This window comes from Oncorhynchus mykiss, chromosome 17 (genome assembly GCF_057628025.1).
Source record: "Oncorhynchus mykiss isolate SJ-2025 chromosome 17, ASM5762802v1, whole genome shotgun sequence".
In the NCBI taxonomy this organism is placed as follows: domain Eukaryota; kingdom Metazoa; phylum Chordata; class Actinopteri; order Salmoniformes; family Salmonidae; genus Oncorhynchus; species Oncorhynchus mykiss.
The window spans coordinates 22312348-22340060 of record NC_143038.1 but is presented as its reverse complement, the minus strand read 5'-3'; the positions used below and the strand labels follow the sequence as shown (position 1 = coordinate 22340060).

At 41.4% G+C, this 27713-nt stretch overlaps 1 protein-coding gene across 1 annotated transcript in view; it reads left to right on the top strand.

Moving 5' to 3' along the window:
* The first annotated feature begins 1318 nt into the window (after window positions 1-1318).
* pmepa1 (prostate transmembrane protein, androgen induced 1) overlaps window positions 1319-27713 on the top strand; it is an 85180-nt gene continuing 58785 nt past the window's right edge. The window contains exon 1 of the mRNA XM_021568436.3: window positions 1319-1749. Coding sequence (XP_021424111.3) covers window positions 1644-1749 — 106 coding nt within the window. The 5' untranslated portion in view covers window positions 1319-1643. The remainder of the gene's footprint in view (window positions 1750-27713) is intronic.

The window sequence follows — 27713 nt, the reverse complement described above, 5'->3', positions numbered from 1 at the left end:
CCAACTTCTTAACCATAGCCTCAATTTTGTACCGCACATTGAATATAGTTGCGGAGAGTCCCTGTTGCGGAGAGTCCCTAGATTCAGATCATTCAGGCAAGAAAAAACCTCACCCAGATAGGCCAGTCGTGTGAGAAACTCATCATCATGCAAGCCGTCAGACAAGTGAAAACTATGGTCAGTAAAACAAACTAAGCTCTCAATTAAAAAAAAACGTGTCAATACTTTGCATCCTTGATAACCAGCGCACTTCTGTATGTTGTAAAAGCGTTACATGGTTGCTGCCCATATCATTGCATAGTGTAGAAAATACAAGAGAGTTCAGGGGCCTTGCTTTAACAAAGTTAACCATTTTCACTGTAGTGTCCAAAACGTCTTTCAAGCTGTCAGGCATTCCCTTGGCTGCAAGAGCCTCTCGGTGGATGCAGCAGTGTAAACAAGTTGCGTCGGGAGCAACTGCTTATACACGCGTTTACCACTCCACTATGTCTCTCTGTCATGGCTTTTGCGCCATCAGTACAGATACCAATATGAGCAGCAGCTACGTTTGGCTACATAAGGCCTGTTAGTGGAATTCCCGCAAGAGAGTAACGGTTAATGTGATTGGATGTTAATTATTTCACTAGGCTAACTGTATTTGACATTGTGTTGTTATTTCGCTGAACACTAGATGGTTACATTTGATTTTGACACCGAAACAAGACTACTCAGGCAAGGAAAAAACCTCACTCAAATGTTTAGCTACGTTGGAAAATGTGAGAAATAAAAATGTGAATCACACAGATCTGCAATGATAGTCTGAAATGTATGTACATTGTAGAAAATCACATAGGCTATTATATATCTTCAGACATAGAATAAGCTATTCTTTCTCTGGGTCACTGAACAGTCATGCGGCTTTCAAGACATTGTAATGTCATCGTTAAAACCATTAATCTATTTGCATTAGAGTAGACGACAAGCAAATGAGGCTGTGGTAAAGTTAGAACAAAATGTACTGCGTTGGATAATATTAAATGCAATAACATTTTAATTATAGCCCAGTAAGCCCACCCATGTGCAATACAAATGCTTGAAACAGAGCATGTTACTACTCTTTTTGAACACTAAAATTAAAATATATTAAATTGATCAGTGTATGACTGGTGTTTCAGTTTGATTTTCTTTTCCAAATCGAATGAAAATTACTGTCTGAATCTAATATGCAGCTTCCAATGCACATTGGCTACAATAAACTGTGTGGGCATTCAGACTGCGATTCGATTGGCCAGACATCCTGTCACTCTTGCCAGTTCAAGTCTGGTGTTGACGTAACCTTGTCTGCCTCTAAGCCCCGCCCCAAGAGGAGCTCAGCCGACTTGGACTTGAATGAGGTGAGCTCAGAAGCCCGTCAGACAGACGGATACAAAGTAGCACAAGCTGTTCACAAACATCGGAGATACTGGAGTACCGACGGCAGGCTGCGGCCCGGGGAGGGGGGGAGGACGAAGGCAACTGTGACCCCAGACCCCTGACTTCCACCCGCAAAGAATTTACCAAGAAAGAAAATATCGTTTTTATGTGATTTCTGCACCGTCGCGCGCTAGAGAAGTGAACTGGAGAGAGATCTTCGAAACGTTTTTCTCCTACATTTCCAGATTTAAATGTTCAACTTCATGGGTCTAATAAACGGTACAGCGGCCATCCAGACCAATGTATCCTGTACATGTAACTGCAAACGCTCGACTTCATTCCAAAGCATGGAGATCAGTAAGTACTTTTTGTTATGTTCAAGCTGCTACTTTTCTGTACTTTTCTTTCCCACTTCGAATGACCAAGCTTGTCAACCAAGCTAAGCTGTCTGTTAGGTCTCGCAGACTTCCATTGCGTGGCTGGTAGGCTAGCTAGCTTAGCTATCTATCCAAGCTCTTTCTGCTTTCAATTCAGCAAAATGTCTGGCTGACTGCCCGGTTTTTATGTGCAACGTTTCTCAGCCATAACATGTCACAGCTACTTTTTGTCTTGGGGATTTTTGTCAACTAAAAAGGTCTAGACTGTCTGCCGTGGTTTGACATGATGAAATGAAAGCTTATCTGGTCGTCATAACAAAGTTGACTCTTGTGCAGGCCAGACGTCTGGCTATCTCTGATTTCCAGTAATTGGCTCTAAATAAGGTCAATTATACTTCCATAAAAGGTGGCTCAGTGAAGACATTTTATAATACAAACTGTGTACATGTATTGTGTATGTATATGGACAATGAAAGCAAATTAATTAATTCTGGTTATTGGAGTGATCTTGTAAACCTAAATCTTGATCATACCATGCAGACAGTGGGCCAAATATTTAATGGTGGCATGAGAGGCTTTCTTTATCACAACATTTTGCATATTTAAATCAGTAGATTGATTATTCTACCAGGGATTCATAATGAATTAATAAAACACAATAAATCGGTTTACAAATATAAATATGTTTATTTATATTTATTTATGAAATAGTTTAATTAGAGTAGAGGGGTGATTATTAGACATTAACAATAATTGTATTAGTATCGTCTCTTCTAAATCCACTCGGAAAAGGTCATTCAGTTATAATAGAGATTTGATATAGTCACAAACTAATTTAGGAGTAAAGTGGAATTTCCTATAATGACAGTTGTGCTAAGCTCTGCCTGCAAGAACTACATTATGTTTTGTCTAGAGATGGAGGGGATAAAAAAGAACGAGAGATGGTCCCTGGTTTGATAAGAGAGTTTTCCCAAAGAGACAACCAGTCTGGATATCTTGGGACTGATCTGGACATATTGAATTCCTCAAAGTAATGGACTGTGAGCTCATGTCTCCTGCATACAGTCTCCTCTTTTCCACACAAAAATATTTTTTGCCAGGAAAGAGACAAAATTCATCCCCCCCCCCCCCCCCCCGGTGCAATTATGGAATTTTGAACGTGATCTGATCTTGGTTTCCCCATAATAAAAGCGGCTTCTTGTATCCTGTCTGTAGTGCTTTGTTTCTCTGTGGTAGGGCAGTCTTGACTGAAGATGAAGTGTAAAAGGTGCATGTCTGAAAGTGTTTCCATTATCAGAAACAAATGCATTAGGAAGCCACTGCGTTTTGTCTAGACAGCCCCCCGAAAGAATGAGACGTGGTGGATGACAAAGCTTCAAAATCAGATAAATGGAAAATCTAAATACCATGGCCAGAATTAGGTTATTCACTTTGTTTGCCTCTGTTACTCAAAAACTCAGCCTATTTGGGAATGCTCTATCTCTCTGAGCATTTAAAAGAATATGTTGAAATCAATTTCAACGCTTATCTGACTGTGTGGGTGGTGGTGGGGAGCTCATCTCAAGCTTCGATTTGGTGCTGTCTGGTGTTCTAAAGAGCAGAAAGCCAATGAAAGATATTCGACAACCCACACTTCCTCTCAATCTCAGATGATATTTGTCACAACGTTATACAATGCACTTATTCAGTACACACACTCCTCTTTTCCCCCTATTTCTTCAGTGAAGCTGTATATTTCTAAGCTTCCAAATACTGCTTAACAATTTCATGGCAGGTAGCCTTTAAACGGTTAAGAGCGTTGGGCCATAACCAAAAGGTCGCTGGTTTGAATCCCAGAGCAGGCCAGATGGCTAGATGAAAAACTGTCGTTGTGCCCTTGAGCAAGGCATTTAACCATAATTGCTCATGTGAGTAGCTCTGGATAAGAGCGTCTGCTAAATGACAAAAATGTCAAATGTACCCTATTTATTCGATGCAATGATAATAAACACTGGTGGAAAAGAGCGTTTGATGCACTATACCAAGTTATCTAGCCTAAATAAAGTCATTGATAAAAACGGACCTTCTATGGCTATTTTTCACTGCCCAGACTAGAGGGCTGAATTGTTTCTTGATTTGTGATGAATTCCTGTTGATGATCGTTTGATTCTGTCGAGGCTCTGGTTCCTTCCCAGCAAGTGCTTTGAAGACAGACTCCAAGAGGAATCAGAAAAGACTTCACTCTGCTCGAGATAGCGAGTGTGATCCTTTAATTCATCGTAAAACGATACTCTCCCATTATACAAATACTAAAGGCAGAGGTTTAGGTTTTCTTTTAATCGCTTTCGGTCTGTCCCCCAAAAAGTGAAATATGAGTTTGCCTTTTAAGGGCTTATTCTCACTGAATAGAGTTATGGGGGTAAAATTTCTATTTACATAATATGTGCATACAGTTGAAGTCAGAAGTTTACATACACTTAGGTTGGAGTGATGACAACAACTCGTTTTTCAACCACTCCACAAATTTCTTGTTAACAAACTAAGTCATTTTTCCAGAAATTGTTTACAGACAGATTATTTCACTTATAATTCATTGTATCACAATTCCAGTGGGTCAGAAGTTTACAAACACTAAGTTGACTGCGCCTTTAAACAGCTTGGAAAATTCCATAAAATGATGTCATGGCTTTAGAAGCTTCTGATAAATTATGTAAATTAGCCTAAGTCAATTAGAGGTGGACCTAAGGATGTATTTCAAGGCCTACCTTCAAACTCAGTGCCTATTTGCTTGACTTCATGGGAAAATCAAAATAAATCATCCAAAACCTCTGGAAACAAATTGTAGACCTCCACAAGTCTGGTTCATCCTTGGGAGCAATTTCCAAATGCCTGAATGTACCACGTTCATCTATACAAACAGTAGTACGCAAGTATAAACACCATGGGACCACGCAGCCGTCATACAGCTCAGGAAGGAGACGCAATCTGTCTCCTAGAGATGAATGTACTTTGGTGCAAAAAGTGCAAATCAATCCCAGAACAACAGCAAAGGACCTTGTAAAGATGCTGTAGGAAATGGGTACAAAATCCACAGTATCCATATCCACAGTAAAACGAGTTCTATATCGACAACTTGAAAGGCCGCTCAGCAAGGGAGAAGCCACTGCTCCAAAACCGGCATAAAAAAGCCAGACTACGGTTTGCAGCTGAACATTGGGACAAAGATCTCACTTTTTTGGAGAAATGTCCTCTGGTCTGTTGAAATAAAAATAGAACTGTTTGGCCAAAATGACCATTGTTATGTTTGGAGGAAAAAGGGGTAGTCTTGCAAGCCGAAGAACAGCATCTCAACCGTGAAGCATGGGGGTGGCAGCATCATGTTGTGGGGAAGCTTAGCTGCAGGAGGGACTGATGCACTTCACAAAATAGATGGCATCACTTGAAAGGAAAATTATTTGGATATATTGAAGCAACATCTCAAGACATCAGTCATGAAGTTAAAGCTTGGTCGCAAATGGGTCTTCCAAATGAACAGTGACCCCAAGCATACTTCTAAGGTTGTGGCAATTTAGTTTAAGGACAACAAAGTCAAGGTATTGGCGTGGCCATCACAAAGCCCTGATCTCAATCCCATAGAAAAGTTGTGGGCAGAACTGAAAAAGTGTGTGTGAGCAAGGAGGCCTACAAACCTGCCTTAGTTACACCAGCTCTGTCACAAGGAATGGGCTAAAATTCACCAAACTTATTGTGGGAAGCTTGTGGAAGGCTACCCAAAATGTTTGACCTAAGTTAAACAATTTAAAGACAATGCTACCAAATACTAATTGAGTGTATCTAAACTTCTGACCCACTGGGAATGTGATGAAAGAAATAAAAGCTGAAATAAATAATTCTCTCTACTATTATTCTGATATTTCACATTCTTAAAATAAGGTGATGATCCTAACTGACCTAAAACAGGGCATTTTTACTTGGATTAAATGTCAGGAATTGTGAAAAACTGAGTTTAAATGTTTTTGGCTAAGGTGTATGTAAACTTCCGACTTCAACTATACACTTTTCTATTTACATTAGCGACGGGAATGTCACGAGCCGAGAGAGGGTTCGGTATACGTTCTTGCATCGCAGCTCAAAAGTACTGTAAATGTCATAGTAGCCACTAGCCAGGAGGCCAAGCAAACTATTCACATAGCTAGCTACTAGCTAAAGTTATGCAAGCAACTCTTCATGCGTCTACCATATTACACGTAATTATTGCAACAAAACCATATTAATCTCTTTAATAATGCAACAATTCACAAGCATGTCAAGACTTTTTTTCTTTGACTGTAGACATTTTTACTTCAAGACAAAAGCACAGTTACTGCTAGCTAAAGCTAACAGCATGTCATCAAGTAATGTTAGCATATCAAAATGAACAATACCCCTCTAATACGAATATACAACTACAGTAGACCTATCTTTTAACATTACAACCAACCAATCATTTTTTATCAATATCATGCAAATCATAAGGCTTTGTGGTAAAATCTAATTGTTACTGAGAACTTGGGTATAATTCACTGGGGACTTTCCCACCACCCAAAAATAAAATACATATAGATCATCCATATAGGTTATGTTTCTTCATTTGTAGCATTGTATGGCAATTTCCATCTGTCCACGTTGTAGAAATTAACACATCAGGGCTGCCACAAACGTGTAATAAACTTGCCAGCTTGTAGTCCTAAAAAAACGGACATTAGTTAGCATTTTCTACCTCTAGTTCATTGAGCATTCCTATGGGCGAAATTAATGGGGAAAGGAATGGAGCTTTGGGATATATGCCAAAAATAAGGTCGGAGGTTAACACAGGCTTAGGAGATCTTATGTTTCATTTTGTTCTATGAGATAATATTAGTCAGTTAACGTGACATGAATTATGAAGCCTTTATGTGCTCAAAATGTCAGTTGCTAATGAGTTGCTAGCGAGTCGCTAACTGTCAAATGGAACTACAACATTAGTCATACATTTTTTCACGTAACTATGTCGACCACGCAGATTAGTCTAACACTACAGTCCACCAAAGAGCTAGTTAGCTTAGTGAGCTTTCTGCTTCCCAGCTCGAAGGAAAATGCAAGGATGTTATATTGTTTGTTTCAGGCTGCAACCTTTTTACTTGTTTTTATTACATAAATGCATCAAAATTCACAAATAGTAATATTAGCTGATGAGATTCTCATAAAACAAAATATATAAGATCTAAGCCTTGGTTTACTGCAGACCTTATTTTTTATGTTTATCCAAAACAAACAATTTCTCCATAGGCTTTGTCCAACAAGCCATGGCGGAGTTAGCTTCTGTAAGTGTCTACAAAAAGATTCCATTACTATTGCTCTCTATTTGCCCTAGCACTTTTCATTTGATTTAATAAAAAAATATTTACACAAGCGTTGAAAAGAGGGACAAAGTTATTTTGACTGATTCACCTCATGATTTGTTTAACCGTTTTTTTGTTTTTATCCTCGCTAAGGAGTTTTTCCAGGAGTTAAAAAAAACAAACATATGTCCTGATTAGAAAAAAATCTGGTCCCAGATTTGTATGATTTACTATCAATTTTTTTTATAGTATTGGCATAAAAAAAACTGTTGAGAGAAATGGGCTTCCATAGATTTACGTAAGCTCAATGCAGCCGGCAGGCGGCAGCTACTGTGACAATTTCAGAATGTAACAGGCTGTTACTGCAATTTCAGGTAAAAACTCAATAAAACAAGTCTCAAATATAACCAAAATGTCTATACATTTCAGCTGTTTCAAAGACATTGCTCTGCTATTATCATTTACACTGTAGGAGTGTTGAGCTCAACTAAGACAATACACTACCCTGATCGGAAGGGGGGCAACTGTTGGGAGAGTGTCGTGCACAACCTCCGGAGGTAGCTCTTGAGACGTTATAATTTTGCAACTTTATACAACAGTATTGGCTCTCGAGAATTGATACCTCTTGACTAACCTCTCAAATGTCCCTTTGCTATTGTCAATGTGAAAACAATCTAATAGGCATGTCAATGTCCTCTGGGGTATAAGCCACAGTAAACACTGCTCTACAACCAACTAACTAATAGCAGTTTGGTATATACGTCAAAATAATGCCTTGGAGGTGTGAAACCAACAGAGCAGTCAGTCTCGCCAAAGCTAATGAGGCTTACAAACATTAATTCAACCTTAAATTCTCAGAAGGATTGGAAACAAGGAAGGGCCTTGGGCAAGGGATGGTTGTCTCACTAATTTCCATGGAGAATTCATATCTCAATCAATTGTAACATTTGATAATGAATAATATGATACGGTGTGGGTTCTGTCCATATTCTTGCTATTCACACAAGTTTGAAGAAAGGAGGGATCCAGTGCAGTCAAGATGGGCCTAATCATTTGTCGCTAAATAATGTAATTTTTAAATAGGCCTAGTATTGTGCCCACTCTAATTTAATTTGGGTTGTATACTGTTTTTAAGAGCAAGGGCTTTTCTTTTGAAAGGGGAATTCACACAGTACACCTACACACACATACACCTGTGAACCAGGCTGGGAGTCTGGCACACAACTTAATTTTCCTGTATCCTTACTCTGAAGACGGTTGGGAAAACAGGCATCGGGGAACATAACCAACCACAGACCGTGGAATGTTCTGCGTTAGACACCATTTTCTCTCTCTCTCTCTCTGTCTTAGCAGGTCTTCAGTTGAGCAATCTGCACAGGAGCCCATATTCCCCCAAAGAGGTGTTTGTTCATGCATTCTCTTGTTTCTCTGTTCTCTTTTCGTTGGTAAGGAGAGTCTGACTAGCTCTCATAGGTCTGAATTTCAAGTGACTGTCATTCTTTAGAGAACAGAGCACATCTGCAGGTTGGCAGATTTGTTGGAATCAGAGCGCGGCAGCTTAGAGGTTGAGGTGATTTTAAATTAAAATCTATTCTGCTCTTTCTTATTGTGAAGTACAGTCTTGATTGTGATCAAATTGGACTTGGGTGAGCAACAAAGACTGTCCTTCATCGCTCTCTGTTTTTGGAAACCACTAGGTCTATTTTGGTGTGTTTCTTGTCATGCTGTAAACCTCCTTAAATGCTGGCTAAATACATTTCAGTGTCTCGTGGGGAACGTCACCCCATTGGCTGTGTCGGGATTCTCATACTGAAAGTATTTACCTTGTACTACATATAGCCTACATTCTACTACTTAGAACATACTGTTAGTATAATGTATGCAGTAAGCTCCTACATACTACAGTTACACACTAGGCCAACATGCTACTGTTCATCCATATTAAGGAAATGTTCTATTGCTCCATCATGTTATCGACCACCATTTGTTCACTTTTGCTCTTACAGCCGTCCCCTTTTCTGGTTGCATTGAATTGTTGGTCTAAAAAGGGTGATTCTCTTACTGAAAAGTGTACAGTGAATTCCTACTACAGGAAAAGGCTAAATTAAGTATGACATCCTGTCATTCAAGGCATACCCCAATTATGACACGTTTTTATATACTGCACATCTTTTTATTCTTGCATAGGGTACACTAAACATGTACTAAATAGGATGTAGTATGATTAATTGGATACAGTCTTGTGAAATGGAATACTGAAGCTATTGCCATCCTAAGCGTTATTTCAACTATCAGGCACCTTCTTTTCAGTGCCGCTAACACAATCCCCACCATTTTATGTTTATTGGAATAGCACTTCCTATTTACTTGTTTTGAAGAACAAATGATTTATGATTTGTAACCGTCTGGCCGGCATAGAACAGGCCCAGGCAGTGACAAGACGGACCACCCAGGAAAGTCTAGCTCACATCGCCCCCCTACCCCAACTCCCCCTCTCCTCATACCCAAGAAAACAGAGAATCAAATCTGCTACTAATTCAAGAGAACATGAGGAATATTCCATTGGACAGGATACAGGTTTTGTTCAGTAACTCCCTCCCTCCTTCACTCTTCTTTCTCTCTCTCACTTGTTCCCACACAGTGCTATTCTCCTTTTTCCATTATTTTTCAGTCAGGTGCAAACATGACAATGGTTGGCCATTTAGTGTTTAGATTATTTTAGAATCGGATAAAATGAACCGTTAATCCAACACAATTACTTCAATGAAATGACAGTGGTTTGATTGCAATTTTTTGAGGTGGGCAGTAACCTGTTAATGGTTAGGCTACCATTAGTTCTTATGCCTTCTACACATGTTGTTCTTTTGTAAATGGAGGAATATTTTTTTTCCTCATTAGGAGCAAGTCAAAAGTTACCTATTCTGGTTACAGAGGCCTAATAGAGGGTTTAATTATAATTTACCCTAATGTAGCAACATCAGGGTCATGTTCAGTGGTCATGAAATGGACGAAAACACTTTGAAACGGAGATGTGAAATGGGGAGGTACAATACTTTCTGAACTTGGGTCAGGGTGAAAGTAAGAGTGTTGCACCATTTCATTCCAGACCTTGTGTGACTGCTCATGTGAAACCATTTTTAATCAAACCCTCATTTCTATATTATATCATAACCGTTACCAGGAGTCAAGATCTCTGACTCAGGTTGAAGGAATGTAACTTTGGGAGTCTACTATTTGCTCATACCTTCAAATTGACCTCCCTCCCCGGATCCTGCATGTACAGTAATTGCAGGGTATGATTATTTTAGTCACTCTATAACCCTGTGTGTACACCATCCCCACCCACCTAACCCCATCTCCATGGGTTACCGAACTAGGCCGCAGCCAAAACCAATGATCTCATCAGTACCACTCACTGCCCAGTCATTGAAAAAACACAAGCCTCTTCCCTTTGAAGTCCTTGCTCATCTGCTCTGACACACCGGCTGTGCGTGAGCTAGCTAGCCAACCGGCATCCATTTGCATTGGAAATTAGGTGGAAGACACAAGACCTGGCAAAACCTGCCAGCAACATGGGAAAAATCACAAAGTGAGTCCTGACCACAGACCTTACTCACTCACCCTACTTATCAAGACTATCAGATTCTTTAACTCCCTTCAGTTCTCCCCCTACAGCTCTATCTGTGGGTACCATTGGGGGCCCCTGTGAGGACTTGCCTGTGTACAGTACAGGGAATAAGGGTCCACAAGCAAGCAGATCGAGCTCTGAGCTGTATAATGCTTTATCTCCCCACCCCCTTCAGTTGTTATCAGTGTAGTCCTGGGCTCCATTCCCATCCAGTCACCCCCCCCCCCCCCCCCCCCCCCCCTCTGCCTCTACCCCTGCTCCCTCGCCCCCAGCCCTAGGGGGATAGGCACTAACATGCATGTCCTTTGTTGTCTGAAGCTGGCCAGAATGCCAGACTGGGGAGACTTTTTTTGGAATTTAGAATTTATTTGGGTTATTCAGTTCTGGGAAAAGAGTGACCGAGAGAAAGGGAGGATATTAGTGTGTGCATTAGAGGTCGACCGATTAATCGGAATGGCTGATTTTAATTAGAGCCGATTTCAAGTTTTCATGACAATCGGAAATCGGTATTTTTGGGCGCCTATTTATTTTTATACCTTTATTTAACTAGGCAAGTCAGTTAAGAACACATTCTTATTTTCAATGACGGCCTAGGAACGGTGGGTTAACTGCCTCGTTCAGGGGCAGAACGACAGATTTTCATCTTGTCAGCTCAGGGATCCAATCTTGCAACATTACAGTTAACTAGTCCAACGCAATAATGACCTGCCTCTCTCTCGTTGCACTCCACAAGGAGACTGTTACGTGAATGCAGTAAGCCAAGGTAAGTTGCTAGCTAGCATTAAACTTATCTTATAAAAAACAATCAATCATAATCACTAGTTAACTACACATGGTTGATGATATTATCTAGTGTGTCCTGCGTTGCATAGAATCTGACTGAGCATACAAGTATCTAAGTATCTGACTGAGTGGTGGTAGGCAGAAGCAGGTGCGTAAACATTCATTCAAACAGCACTTTCGGGCGTTTTGCCAGCAGCTCTTTGTTGTACGTCAAGCATTGCACTGCTTATGACTTCAACCGAAGTGAAATGGCTAGCTAGTTAGCGCGTGCTAATTGCGTTTCAAACATCACTCGCTCTGCTCTGAGCCTTCTAGTAGTTGTTCCCCTTGCTCTGCATGGGTAACGCTGCTTCGATGGTGGCTGTTGTCGTTGTGTTGCTGGTTCGAGCCCAGGGAGGGACGGAAGCTATACTGTTACACTGGCAATACTAAAGTGCCTATAAGAACATCCAATAGTCAAAGGTTAATGAAATACAAATGGTATAGAGGGAAATAGTCCTATAATTCCTATAATAACTACAACCTAAAACTTCTTACCTGGGAATATTGAAGACTCATGTTAAAAGGAACCACCAGCTTTCATATGTTCTCATGTTCTGAGCAAGGAACTGAAACGTTAGCTTTTTACATAGCACATATTGCACTTTTACGTTCTTCTCCAACACTTTGTTTTTGCATTATTTAAACCAAATTGAACATGTTTCATTATCTACTTGAGGCTAAATTGATTTTATTGATGTATTCTATTAAGTTAAAATAAGTGTTCATTCAGTATTGTTGTAATTGCCATTATTACAAATAAATAAAAATCGTCTGATTTAATCGGTATCGGCGTTGAAAAATCATAATCACCATAATTTGCAAATAAATTCATAAAAAATCCTACAAGGTGATTTTCTGGATTTTTTTCCTCATTTTGTCTGTCATAGTTGAAGTGTACCTATGAAAATTACAGGCCTCATTTTTTTAAGTGGGAGAACTTGCACAATTGATGGCTGACTAAATACTTTTTTGCCCCACTGTACGTGCATGTTGAACTAGTCGACTGGTTGATTGTTTGGTCGATAGGCTATTGGTCCAACGAGATATTTTTTTTAAATTATCCAGCAGTAGCAAATATATATATGTATATGGCACGCTCAGTGAACTAATCCATTGCAGAGGCAAGGGGTATGCCAGGTGAACTCTCTGCCTGAAAGAGATCAATTATGCCAACAAAGGGTATCCGGCTCTGCTGGCACATTGTAGAACAGATGTCCACAGACAGAAAGTGTGCAATGTAATAATGTGAAGTATAGCCCAAATATATTGTTTTTGTTGTGTTGAACTTGACAGTAACACGTGTGTGTGTGTGTGAGTGAGGGGGGATTATAAAAATGTTAGTCAGTGATTTGTTATTTTTGCACACATGTAGCCTTGTGCACTTGATCAATGTCTATAGTGGGCACTATAATAGAGCAAAAATATAATGCCTGTTTGTTTCATTCTATTTCTACTTTAAGATGTTTTTTTCCTGTAGTGTTTGTGTCTGGTTACAAGCATTCTATTATAGAGGCTGTCATGCCTAACTGCAATATTAGTGTATTGTTTTTTTATCAAGACTTGAGTGTCATTTGCAGTAAAGTCTAGGCAACAAGTAACATTGGTTTGCTTTCTTAATTTTTTTTTTAGCTGTGTTAGGTTCACATTAACCACTTTCTTTTACACAAAGAGAGAGATCATATTCTTTGTTTTTTACTTAGTTAAAACCTGCATTTCCCCCTAGCAGGGATTTTTTTTTGCATGTTTCAGTGCAACAAAAAAAAGTGTCACCTTTTTGGGCCCTCACCAGTTTGCATCCCAGGCATAGAAGTAGGTTTATAGGCTACCTGGCTTGCACGCAAATGTATGCATATAAATGTGCCCACTTGTGGATCTGATGGTGTTTCTGATTGGTTTAATACACCACCACTAATGAGCTGTGGAGATTCTCAAAGTAATGTTTTCTTTACCTCAAACAGCAAACAAACAAGTCTGTTTTTACATCCATTGATATTGACAATAGATCCTCAATATATTTGTAAAATCTTTCCAGTTCTTTCCCTTCGATAATCACTCAGCGTGAAAGGGAAAAATGTCATGCTCTGATCCAATGGTAATGTCATAAAATAGGCCTACCTGATTACCTCTTATCCCTTGCGCAGATAGCCTACAGCTGTGTCTGTCCCGAGCTCACTGGTGCAGGAAACTCTTACATGCTGACCACACTGGTCTCCTTGCATGAGTGAGTGTTGCAAAATACATTTACATATACATGTTATTCAATAATTGAATTCAAACTGCTTGCGCGTCAGCGATCATCTGCGTAGCTAGGCGCTAAAATAGACCTTGGTTCTATTTTAGATGCTTGATGTACTGTAAGTTCCACCTCTTCCATCTCCTCATTGGTTTTTAGGAGCATATACCCGTGTGGGTGATTGAAAGTTGAACATTCCAGTCCAGTTGGTTGCAGTAATGCACTGTAAAGTTGATTGCCAACCGCCATATAAAATCCACAGAAGAAGTAGACTGAACAAGGAGAGATTACTAGAAACTATGTTTCCCCTTTTATCTGTGGATGAATTGTCGGAGTAGGGAACACACGATTTTGTGTGACTTAAAATGGCATAAAATTCTACAAAGATCCAGTAAAAGAAAAAAGGGCTGTGTACATTTCAGGTAAAATAACAACCCAATGTTTTTATCCCAGGACATAATAGCTAGCAACAGCAAGCTAGCTAGCTGAATATCCATGAATACTTCACTTGTCCCCAAATTAATATTGTTGGTTCAGAGTTCGTTTTGATATTTCAACCTGCTTGTCCTGACCACATCTGGTGTGACTGGACAAAATCCACATGCGCGCGATGGCAAATGACATTTCAATAGCATTTTGGGTCATTCCATGTGATTTCAGCAAGCTATGACACCCACCATCTCAAATTGTTCTGAAATGGTTTCTGTAGTTATAAACAGATAAAGATAAGCATACCTGCAACATTTTGTTCAAATACAATTTGGCCTCTTTGAAATTAATTGAATGCACCCAAATTGGCCATATAATTTATAGGATTCATAGAATATTCAGCAAATAAAGTACCCAACGTCTGATTTCGACCAAACCTCTTCTTAACAATGATTAAGACGTGAAGAATCAAAATTAATGTTCAAAAGCCAGCCACGGACCTCCAAGACCCCATACCAAGCCCACCCAACAGCAAGTATATAGTATCTGTTCTCTATGGTTTGACAAGTGGTATGACGCTGCGGCTTGGATAAATATTTATTCAACTTATGTAATGTATTCTCAGCGAATTTGGTGCTGTTTATTTTTCCCTTTTCAGAGAAGTTGTCTATGTCCCATCACACAACCTGATAATACCAGGTTCTAACCCCTAGATGGTGCTGATCCTGCTGTTAGGTGAAAAAAGAAGAATCCCCTCCCCTCAATGTTAACTCAAAACGTATTATTTAAATGATAATGGTTTATACACGTACAATTAAGAGCTACAGTTGGGAGAATGTATTTGTCCAAATAGATCTCAAAGAAAAATCGTATGAAAACAAAAAACAGGACTATTTATTATTAATTTCATTCTTTCACTTTCTTTTCTGTCTTCAGTGCATCTCCTGTTGCAGTGATGATGTTAAAATCCCAAATTATTTTGGTGGCCAAGTAGCAGTGTTTGTTACTCTAATGGTGCAGATGATGCTTGTTTTTGGAAGAAAACGTGTGTCCTCTTTGTTTTGCCAAGAAAGTGACTTTGCTGGATTACTTAGATGCGTGCTTTCCTTCAATGTTTTCATCATTCACATCCTACACAATTCCAATCCAGTACTCATCATCATAGAAGCAAAGTAGAAAATTAGAGGCTCGCACATTCACCATTGAATTCTCATCTATGGGTTTCCTTAGGAACAAACTTAATGCATAATCTGGGCAGTACCCAACTTCAGCAGTGGCCAATTAACTATCTAGTGGTGAGGACAATTTCAATGACAAATTTCTCCGAACAGGGGGAACAAAACCCTCACAATTCTTTGAGAATACATTACATAGGATAAAGAAACAATACTCCAAGCCACAGCTCTATACTACTTGCCAGACATAGAAAACTGATACTATATACATGTTTTTGGTGTGGGGGGTCCGTGGGTGGCAAAAGTAATATCTGTGGATTCGTCGTGTCTTACTCGTAAAAAAAATAAGTTTAGCCCTAATTGAATGTTGGGTACTATATTTATTGAATATATGAATACTAACAATTTAAAATGGCCAATTTGGATGCAATCAATTATAAAGGGAAAGACAGCCACATCGCGGATACTGACACCTTGCTCCCGGACAACCTAAACAGATTCTTTGCCAGCTTTGAGGAAAAAATACAGTGCTGCCGTGGTCCACCGCTGCTCACGAGGACTGTGAGCTCTCGTTCTCTGTGGCTGACGTGAGTAAGACATTTAAGCGTGTTAACCCTCGCAAGGCTGCCGGTCCAGATGGCATCCCGAGCCTTGTTCTCAGAGCATGTGCCTGAAGGGTTTACTAACATATTCAATCTCTCCCAGTCTGTTGTCCCCACTTGCATCAAGATGTCCACCATTGTTCCTGTACCGAAGAAAGTGAAAGTAACTGAACTAAATTACTATCGCCCTGTAGCACTCACTTCTATCACCATGAAGTGCTTTGAGAGGCTAGTTAAGGATCGATCATAACATCTCCACCTAACTTGAAACCCTAGACCCACTACAATTTGCATCCGCCCCAACAGATCCACGGATGACGCCATCGCACTGCACATTGCCCCATCCCTTCTGGATAAGAGTAATACCTATGTAAGAATGCTGTTCATTGACTATAGCTCAGCCTTCAACACCATAGTGCCCTCCAAGCTCATCACTAAACTAGAGGCACTGGGTCTGAACCCCGCCCTGTGCAACTAGGTCCTGGACTTCCTGACAGGCCTACCCCAAGTGTGTTTGCTCAGCCCCCTTCTGTTCACCCATGACTGCGTGACCACACACGTCTCCAACTCAATCAAGTTTGCAGACGACACAACAGGAGTAGGCCTGATTACCAACAACGATGAGACCTCCTTCAAGGAGGAGGTGAGGGCCCCTGCGGAGTGGTGCCAGGAAAATAACCTGTCCCTCAACAAAACAAAGGAGCTGCTCATGGACATCAGTAGATAGCCAAGAGCACACACCCAATCCACATCAACGGGGCCACAGTGGAGAGGGTGAAAAGCTCCAAGTTCCTCGTCGTGCTCATCACTGACAACCTGAAATTATTAATTCACACAGACAGTGTGGGGAAGGCGCCGCAGCGTCTCTTCAACCTCGGGGGCTAAGCTGAATTTCTTCAGCCTCCTAAGACCCTCAGGCACTTTTACAGATGCACCATTGAGAGCATCCTGTCGGGCTGTATCACTGCCTAGTACGGCAACTGCACGGTCCGCAACTGCAGGGCTCTCCAGAGGGTGGGGCAGACAGCCCAACGCTTCACTGGGGGCACACTGCCTGCCGTCCGAGACATCTACCGCACCCAGTGTCACGGGAAGGCCAAGAAGATCATCAAGGACCTCAGCCGCCACAGCCTGTTCACCTCGCTACCATGTACAAAATAGAGACAGTACAGGTGCATCAAAGCTGGGACAGAGACTGAAACAGCTTCTATCTCCAGCCCATCAGACTGTTAAATAGTCACCACTAGCTGGCCTCCGCCCAGTACCCTGCCCTGAACTTTAGTTACTGTTACTAGCCGGCCAACATCCGGTACTCAAACCTTAGGGTAGCAGTCTCTATCTATGTACAGTGCCTGATTTTGTGTCACTGATCTACACTCCATTCCCCATAATGTCAAAGTGGATTTTTGTTTGTAGAAATGTTTTGAAATTAATAACAAATAAAGCTGAAATGTCTTGAGTCAGTAAGTATTCAATAAGATGCATGGACCCGTTCTGTGTTCAATAATAATGGTTAACATGATTTTTGAATGACTACCCTATCTCTGTACCCCACACATACAATTATCTGGAAGGTCCCTCAATCGAGAAGTGAAATTCAAGCTCAGATTCAACCACAAACCTGGGAGGTTTTTCAATGCCTGGCAAAGAAGTGCACTGTTTCGGTATACAGTAGGTAAAAAAAAAAATTGAAGTAAAATAAATAGACATTGAAAGATACAGGCGTCCTTCCTAACGCTGTTGCCGGAGAGGAAGGAAACTGCTCCGAGATTCCACCAAGAGGCCAATGGTGATTTTAAACAGTTGCAGAGTTTAATGGCTGTGTAAGGAGAGAACTGAGGATGGATCAACAACATTGAAGTTACTGTACAGAATAAAAATGTTCCAACACATGCATCCTGTTTGTAACAAAGGACTAAAGTAAAACTGCAAAATGTGGCAAAGCAATGAGCTTTTTGTCCTGAATACAAAGCGTTATGTTTGGGGCAAATCCAACACAACACATCGCTGAGTACAACTCTTCATTTTCAAGCATGGTGGTGGCTGCATCATGTTAGGGGTATGCTTGTCATTGGCAAGGACCAGGGAGTTTTTGGGGGATAAAAATTAACAGAATATAGCTATACGCACAGGCAAAATCCTAGAGGAAGACCTGTTTTCCAACAAACACTTTGAGACAAATTCACAAGAATTCTTGGCCTCAACAGCTTCCACCCCCACCCAAGCCATAAGACGGACAATTTATATTGACACCCTGCCTCCCTTTTGTACACTGCTGCTACTTGCTGTTTATTATCTGTGCATAGTCACTTCACCGCCACCTACATGTACAAATTACCTCAACTAACATGTACCCCCGCACACTTACTCGGTACCGGTGCCCCCTGTACATAGCCTATTTATTGTGTTACTTTTTATTTTTATTTTTTATTTTAGTCTACTTAACTCATCTTGAACTGCATTGTTGGTTATTGGCTTGTAAGTAAGCATTTCACGGTAAAGTCAACACTTGTATTTGGCGCATGTGACAGTAGGACAATAACCTAAAACACAAGACCAGATCTGGAGTTGCTTACCAAGACGACCGTGGATCTTCCTGGGTGGAGTAGTTTTGACTTAAATCAGCTGGAAAATCTATGGCAAGATTTGAAAATGTCTGTTTAGCAATGATCAGCAATCAACTTGACAGAGCTTGAAGAATTTTTGAAAGAATAATAGGCAAATATTGTACAATCCAGATGCGCAAAGCTCTTAAAGACGAATCACTTTCAAAGGTGATTCCACAGAGTATTGACTCGGGTGTGTTAAATGCTTATAGAAATTTATATTTTTCTGTATTTAATTTTCAGTAAATTTGCTAAAATATCAGCAATGGAGTATTGTGGAGTATTGGATGTATGGATTGTGTTTAGATGGGTGGAAAAATAAATTTAATACATTTTGAATTCAGGCTGTAAACACAGCATTTTGAATAAGTCGAGGGGTATGAATACTTTCTGAAGGTAATGTACATAGCCATTGAACAGTGGTCACTTTGACAATTTTTACATACTGTTTTACTTACTTCATATGTTGATTCTGTATTCTAGCCAAGGCTCATCCTGTATAACTACTGCTGTACACCTTTGCTATTCCTATACTGTTTATACCTACTGTGATATACATACTTTTCGTCATGTAGTGTGTGTAATATACAGTATGTGGACACCTGCTCTTTTCAAACATCTCATCTTCCAAAATCATGTGCATTAATGTGGAGTTGGTGTCCCCTTTGCTGCTATAAGAGCCTTCACTCTTCTGGGAAGGCTTTCCACTAGATGTTGGAACATTGCTGCGGGGACTTGCTTCCATTCAGCCACGAGCATTAGTGAGGTCGGGCACTGATGTTGGGCAATTAGGCTTTCATCCCAGGTCAGGGCTCTGTGCAGGCCAGTCAAGTTCCACACCGATCTCGACAAACCATTTCTTTATGGACCTCGCTTTGTGCATGAGGGTTTTGTTTTGCTGAAACAGGAAAGGCTTTGCGCACAGTGATCTTTGGCTTGTGTGTGGCTGCTCAGCCATGGACACCCATTTCATGAAGCTCCCGACTAACAGTTATTGTGCTGACATTGTATCCAGAGGCAGTTTGGAACTCGGTAGGGAGTGTTGCAACTGATGACAGACAATGTTTACGCGCTACACGCATCAGCACTAAGCGGTCCCATTCTGTGACCTTGTGTGGCCTACCACTTGGTGGCTGAGCCGTTGTTGCTCCTAGACGTTTCCACTTCACAATAACTGCAGTTACAGTTGACCGGGGCAGCTCTAGCAGGGCAGACATTTGACAAAATGACTTGTTGAAAAGGTGGCATCCTATGACGGTGCCACTTTGAAAGTCACTGAGCTCTTCAGCAAGACCATTCTACTGCCAATGTTTGTCTATGGAGATTGCAAGGCTGTGTGCTAAAACAAAATGTATACACCTGTCAGCAACATGTGTGGCTGAAATAGCCGATACCACTAATTTGAAGGGGTGTGTGTGTGTCACTCCCTTTCGAGTCCAGAGCAAGCAAAATCGTATGGCCTACCTGTAGCAAACTAAGTGGATGTTGCAGGAGGGCACCCTGCCAGCAGAGTGCTCGTTGCCAGCCGGGTAGCCCTGTTCTTTGCCAGAATATGTTACATCTTCCTCCCATAATATTGAAGGCAGTGCAATTTTACAGCTTCTTTTCTTTAGTCATATAGCCAGTAGCCACCCTAATTAGGCATATCTGAAAATGATCAATCAAATTGGATAATAGTAGATTGCTAAACTATTTTATATGGATGATAAATGTTGCCAGGTAAAACTGGGGGAAATTAACAAGTTCTTTCTGGTCACTAATCTGGATATGTGAGCCCGCCTTTGTGTGCCAATGCTGATGATTGGTCAATGGTCAACAATCAAGATGTGCAACATTTTGGTTCTGAAGCATAGATGAGAATTTAACAATGATTGCAGGCAGTGAGTTCAGACCAAAAACAAAAAATGTATACTCCTAAAAAAACATTGGGTGAAAATTATACCACCATCGTAAAGGGCACTTTTGAAGACAGGAAGGGCAAAGGGGCGTGTGCTCTGCAAAGGTAGAGCCTTGTCTGTGCAGGTGTTCTGCACAGGTGTTCTGCCGCTCAGCAAATTATCCCAAACAAAAACACGATTTCCTCTTTCACAAAACAACTCACTCCCTCGCCCTCCTCTGTTTTGTGTTTCTCTTATTCCTATCCACTCGGAACATTTTGTAAATTCTTTGGGGGTCTGTGGGATACAGGACTGTACCACTGTAACCGCAACAATGAGAAGCACTCGGCTGTGTGCTTCTCTGCTCCACCAGCTGCCCCTCCCTCTTTCCATTTTACACAGCCCACTCAACACCTTAACTATTACATAGAGAGAAGAGAGCTGTTATCTCCCATCCAAACATCCAAACGAGTGAGAGGGAGGATGAAACAGAATGAAAGATATCAACCTGCCTGGAGCCCAACGGAGACTGCACCTTATTGTTCTTCTATACGAGGGCATCCATTTTACCATGTTCATTTTTGGATTCATATATTTTTATAGCAATATGCGTGCGCAAACCACATCACAGGTTTTTGCAGACTCACCCCAGTGACAGTATCTAGGCCCTCTGCTTGCTGCACACAGCTTCTCTGCTCTGCAACCCTGGCTTTATTTAGCCTGCCTACACACGCACACACACACACACTACGAAGAAGCTCGCCAACCCGTTTGGAAGAGATCAGTAATATTAAGAGACTGTTGCTCCTCTCTTTGTGACCCAGACCCCAGTGAGAGAAGCGGATTAACATGGCGGATCCCCTAAAATAATGTAGGAGAGAAGTCGATGCGTCAAGTGTGACTGGGTCGTCCCTGTTTGACGACTGTGGTGCATGAATGGAGCCTGCAGACAGTGGGAGGCGACTCAGACACTGTCTGGCACTAATAACAGTGGTGCGTGTGTGCTTGTGTAGGAGCATGTGCATGTGATCAACCTGGGTGAGTAGAGACTAAATGTCTGCTCGCATTAGTGAATGCAGTTGTCTGTTATTGAATCAACCGCTTGAGTTTTGTTTCTCTCTTTCCCCTCCGAGTCTTCTGTGAAAGTTAGATTGGTCCACCAGCACATCTGGCCAATTTGGAAAATATCAACGTTTAAAGGAAGGGTTTCTTCGATCACTCGGTTGCAATTATTACCAAACAATATTTTTAAAGATGCTTGATGGAAACACTATTTTCAACTGAAAACATAATCACCTGGAGAATTTATCTGCAGGAGAGAATGACTTTTGGCAAACTCCAGGTGTTTACTTTTGTTGGCTGACATGAAAATAGATATCTTTGGCTACGCACACCACGCAAATCCTGGGACCCTTGTTAGGGTCAACGGCAACGGCATCAACTTTCCTCATTACCAGGATATTTTAGGCTAAAACTTGGCTACCAGTGGAGCTTCCAGCAAGACAATAACCCCAACCACACATCAAAATCCTCAAATAAATGATTAATTGGCCACAAAATCAACATTTTGCAATGGCCATTTCACTCTCCAGACTTCAAACCCATTGAAAACCTGTGGTTTCAATTGACATGGGTCCATAAGCCCAAACAAATGAGATCAAGTATCTGTAAGGATTATGTATGGTGGAATGGTCGACGATCCCTTCCAATGTGTTTTCCAACTTTTTAAAACATTTAAACATTCAGTGTCGTTATGCTCGCAAGGTGAGGGGTGTCAATAATTTTGACCCCTACATTTTTTTGATAGAGATTTTGTTTAACAAGTAATACAAATCTTTCTCGGAGCAATTGTATTTATATAAAATAATATAGTTTGCCTTTTTTTTTGGAGCATACAATATACACTGCTCAAAAAAATAAAGGGAACACTTTAACAACGCAATGTAACTCCAAGTCAATCACACTTCTGTGAAATCAAACTGTCCACTTAAGAAGCAACACTGATTGACAATACATTTCACATGCTGTTGTGCAAATGGAATAGACAACAGGTGGAAATTATAGGCAATTAGCAAGACACCCCCAATAAAGGAGTGGTTCTGCAGGTGGTGACCACAGACCACTTCTCAGTTCCTATGCTTCCTGGCTGATGTTTTGGTCACTTTTGAATGCTGGCAGTTCTTTCACTCTAGTGGTAGCATGAGATGGAGTCTACAACCCACACAAGTGGCTCAGGTAGTGCAGTTCATCCAGGATGACACATCAATGCGAGCTGGGGCAAGAAGGTTTGAAGTGTCTGTCCGCGTAGTGTCCAGAGCATGGAGGCGGTACCAGGAGACAGGCCAGTACACCAGGAGACGTGGAGGAGGCCGTAGGAGGGCAACAACCCAGCAACAGGACCGCTACCTCCGCCTTTGTGCAAGGAGGAGCAGGAGGAGCACTGCCAGAGCCCTGCAAAATGACCTCATGCAGGCCTCAAATGTGCATGTGTCTGCTCAAACGGTCAGAAACAGACTCCATGAGGGTGGTAATGAGGGCCTGACGTCCACAGGTGGGGGTTGTGCTTAGAGCCCAACACCGTGCAGGACGTTTGGCATTTGCCAGAGAACACCAAGATTGGCAAATTCGCCACTGGCGCCCTGTGCTCTTCACAGATGAAAGGAGGTTCACACTGAGCACATGTGACAGTCTGGAGACGCCGTGGAGAACGTTCTGCTGCCTGTAACATCCTCCAGCATGACCGGTTTGGCGGTGGGTCAGTCATGGTGTGGGGTGGCATTTCTTTGGGGGGCCGCACAGCCCTCCATGTGCTCACCAGAGGTAGCCTGACTGCCATTAGGTACCGAGATGAGATCCTCAGACCCCTTGTGAGGACATATGCTGGTGTTGTTGGCCCTGGGTTCCTCCTAAATGCAAGACAATGCTAGACCTCATGTGGCTAGAGTGTGTCAGCAGTTCCTGCAAGAGAAAGGCATTGGTGCTATGGACTGGACTACATTAAAGTTGGATCAGCCTGTAGTGTGGTTTTCCACTTTAATTTTGGGTGTGATTCCAAATCCAGACCTCCATGGGTTGATAAAAATCAATGGAAATCAAATTTGTATGATTTTGTTGTCAGCACATTCAACTATGTAAAGAAAAAAGTATTTAATAAGAATATTTCATTCATTTAGATCTAGGATGTGTTATTTTAGTGTTCCCTTTATTTTTTTTGAGCTGTGTAGTTCAGTATTTGAAACATTTATTTCATAGTCATTTTTCCTAGTCTTTATCGAGGGTGTCAGTAATTTCGGACCCCACTGAGTATTCAATCGGGTACACCTTTGTTAAGCGACTGACCACCCCTTTCTCTTTCCCATTTAAAACCAAAGGATCATTCACTGCCCATCTGGCACAAGTTCTCACACTTGTTAAGCAGAGGTTCTCCCTCTCTATAAATACAAACTCCCTCTGTCACTCCAAGCCCCCTCCCTGCCACCCCTACCTCCTCTACAGCATACACTTGCAGTCACACTAACCTTCTCCCGCCGCCCAGTATAAAAGTCACAGATCACATGGGGGTAGAGGGCTGCATTCCCGTGGGATGCCCACAGGACCTGCGGGTCCTGATAGAGATCATTGCTACACGGTCTGCATTTTTCACGCTGCGGGCGGGAGTGGGCGTTCAGACAGAGCTTTGCGCTGAAAATATTTTTGTTGTCCCCCAGATTATTTAGAAATGGCCGTCTTTCTGCTTTGTATTCGTTAGCCTAAGGCCTCAAACACACCTACAGCGTCATTGCTCACAATGGTATGCAGCATCATCTGGATATGTGTGCAACAAAAGTTCAACATTCACCTGCTACCCCTTTCTGTCAAGCCGTCTGTACATATAATTTGATGCGTATGTTCAATATATCCAAATTATGCACCACACAGAACGCACTGCAATTGCACAATGCTGCAAGGCAAACGGAGCATTCCATTGTAAAAGTAACTTAGATCACATGAGGGCCCTCTCTATTTTTATACCCATTTACAGGTGGTGTCTCTTTGTAATTGAATTATTAACTACAGTGGCTGGCTGGCTAGTAGCCCCGGACTCTTGTCTGACACTGAGCCAGACTGTCTCGGACAAATGGCTACTACTTTAGCAATGAAGGCTAAAGCTGACCCGTAAGAGCTGATCTAAGTTCAGGTTAGAGTTTTATGGCCTAGTGGTGAGGGTTAGGATTGAATAGATCTAAACTGAGTGTAGGCTACTGTAGATCTGTTGTAAGGGTCCTTTCTACATGTACCGTGCCTTTGGAAAGTATTCAGACCCCTTCACCTTTTCCACATTTTGTTACGTTACAGCCTTATACTAAAATGTATTAAATGTTTATCCTCATCAGTCTACAAACAATACTCCATAATGATAAAGCGAAAACAGCTTTTTTGACATTTTTGCAAATGTATACTACCGGTCAAACGTTTTAGAACACCTACTCATTCACAGGCTTTTTCTTAAATGTGTACTATTTTCTACATTGTAGAATAATAGTAAAGACATCAAAACTTTTAAATAACACAGTGTTAAACAAATCAGAATATATTTTATATTTGAGATTCATCTAATGCAGCACTCCCATCACTCTCCTTCTTGGCAAAATAGCCCCTACACAGCCTGGAGGTGTGTTGGGTCATTGTCCTGTTGAAAAACAAATGATAGTCCCACTAATCCCAAACCAGATGGGTTGGCATATCACTGTAGAATGCTGTGGTAGCCATGCGGGTGAAGACTGTTAAACAGTCTTGAATTCTAAATAAATCAGTGTCACCAGCAAAGCACCCCCACACCATTAACATCACCTCCTCCATGCTTTACGGTGGGAAATACACATGCAGACATCATCCGTTCACCCCACACCGCGTCTCACAAAGACACGGCGGTTGTTACCAAAAATCTCCAATTTGGACTCCAGACCAAAGGACAAATTTCCACCAGTCTAATGTCCATTGCTTGCGTTTCTTGGCCCAAGCAAGTCTCTTCTTATTATTATCCTTTAGTAGAGGTTTCTTTTCAGAAATTTGACCATGAAGGCCTGACTCACACATTCTCCTCTGAACAGTTGATGTTGAGATGTGTCTAACTCTGTGAAGCTTTTATTTGGGCTGCAATTTCTGAGGCTGGTAACTCTAATGAAGTTCTTGACTGTATTGACTGACCTTCATGTCTTAAAGTAATGATGGACTGTTGTTTCTCTTTGCTTATTTGAGCTGTTCTTGCCGTAATATGGACTTGGCCTTTCACCAAATAAGACTTTCTTCTGTATACCCCCCTACCTTGTCACAACACAACTGATTGGCTCAAACGCATTAAGAAGGATATCAATTCCACAAATGAACTTTTAACAAGGCACACCTGTCATCAAAGCAAACAGTGGCTATTTGAAGAATCTCAAATATAAAATATTTTTGATTTGTTGAACACTTTTTTTGGTTTACATGATTCCGTATGTGTTATTTCATAGTTTTAATGTCTTCACTCTTTTACAATGAAGAAAATAATCAAAATAAAGAAAAACCTGAATGAGTAGGTGTTCTAAAACATACCTTAAGTATTCAGACCCTTTGCTATGAGACTCGAAATTGAGCTCGTGCATCCTGTTTCCATTGATCATCCTTGAGATGTTTCTACAACTTTATTGGCGTCCATCTGTGGTAAATTAATTTGATTGGACATCATTTGGAAAGGCACACACCTGTCTATATAAGGTCCCACAGTTGACAGTGCATGTCAGAACAAAACCAAGCCAGGAGGTTGAAGGAATTATCTGTAGAGCGCCGAGACAGGATTGTGTCGGGGCACAGATTTGGGGAAGGGTACCAAAAAAAATTCTGCAGCATTGAAGGTTCCCAAGAACACAGTGAAAAAGTTTCATACCACCAATACTCTTCCTAGAGCTGTCTGCCCAACCAAACTGAGCAATCAAGGGAGAAGGGCCTTGGTCAGGGAGGTGACCAAGAACCTGACTCTGACAGAGTGACCATCAGAAGAACCTTCCAGAAGGACAACCATCTCTGCAGCACTCCACCAATCAGGCCTTTATGGTAGAGTGGCCAGACGGAAGCCACTACTCGGTAAAAAGGCACATGACAGCTGGTTTGGAGTTGGCACCTAAAGGCACCTAAAGGACTCTCAGACAATGAGAAACAGTATTCTCTGGTCTGATGAAACCAAGATTGAACTCTTTGGTCTGAATACCAAGCTTTAAGTCTGGAGGAAACCTGGCACCATCCCAACAGTGAAGCATAGTGGTGGCAGCATCATGCTGTGGGGATGTTTTTCAGTGACAGGGACTGGAAGACTAGTCTGGATCGAGGCAAAGATGAACGGAGCAAAGTACAGAGATATCCTTTGAATAAACACTGCTCCAGAGCTCTAAGGACCTCAGACTGGGGTAAAAGTTCACCTTCCAACAAGACAACGAACCTAAGCACACAGCCAAGTCAACGCAGGAGTGGCTTCCGGACAAGTCTCTGAATGTCCTTGAGTGGCCCAGCCAGAGCCCAGACTTGAACCCGATCGAACATATCTGGAGAGACCTGAAAATCGCTTTGCAGCAACGCTCCGCATCCAACCTGACAAAGCTTGAGAGGATCTGCAGAGAGAAGAATGGGAGAAACTCCCCAAATACAGGTGTGCCAAGATTGTAGCATCATATCCAAGAAGACTCAAGGCTGTAATCGCTGCCAACGGTGCTTCAACAAAGTACTGAGTAACAAAAACCAGTGGCAAAAAAGACCCCAACTCCAGCCTCTAAAAACCCACTGGGTTTGCCTTCAAATTGACTGACTGTAAATCCACAGGCAGATGCCAGCAGCCAGCTCAGTGCTGAATAGCTCAGAAACATTGGAGCTTTCACACTGGATGCCACGAACCAAAGTCTGAATACTCATGTAAATGTGATATTATTTTTTTTTTAAATACATTTGCAGAAATTTCAGTCAACTATTATAGGGTATAATGTGTAGATTGATGACAGGAAAAAAACAATTGAATCCATTATCTAATAAGGCTGTAATGTAACAAAATGTGGAAAAGTCAAGGGTTCAGAATACTTTCCAAAGGCACTGTGTGTTCACAAACTATGCCCTTACCCGTAGGTTCCATAGAGCTAGCATGGCTAGGCTAAGTGTAGCTACACTCTCCAGCTTGCCTCTTTTGAATGTTAGCCGGCCACAATGGCTCTCAATCAGTGGTTTGCA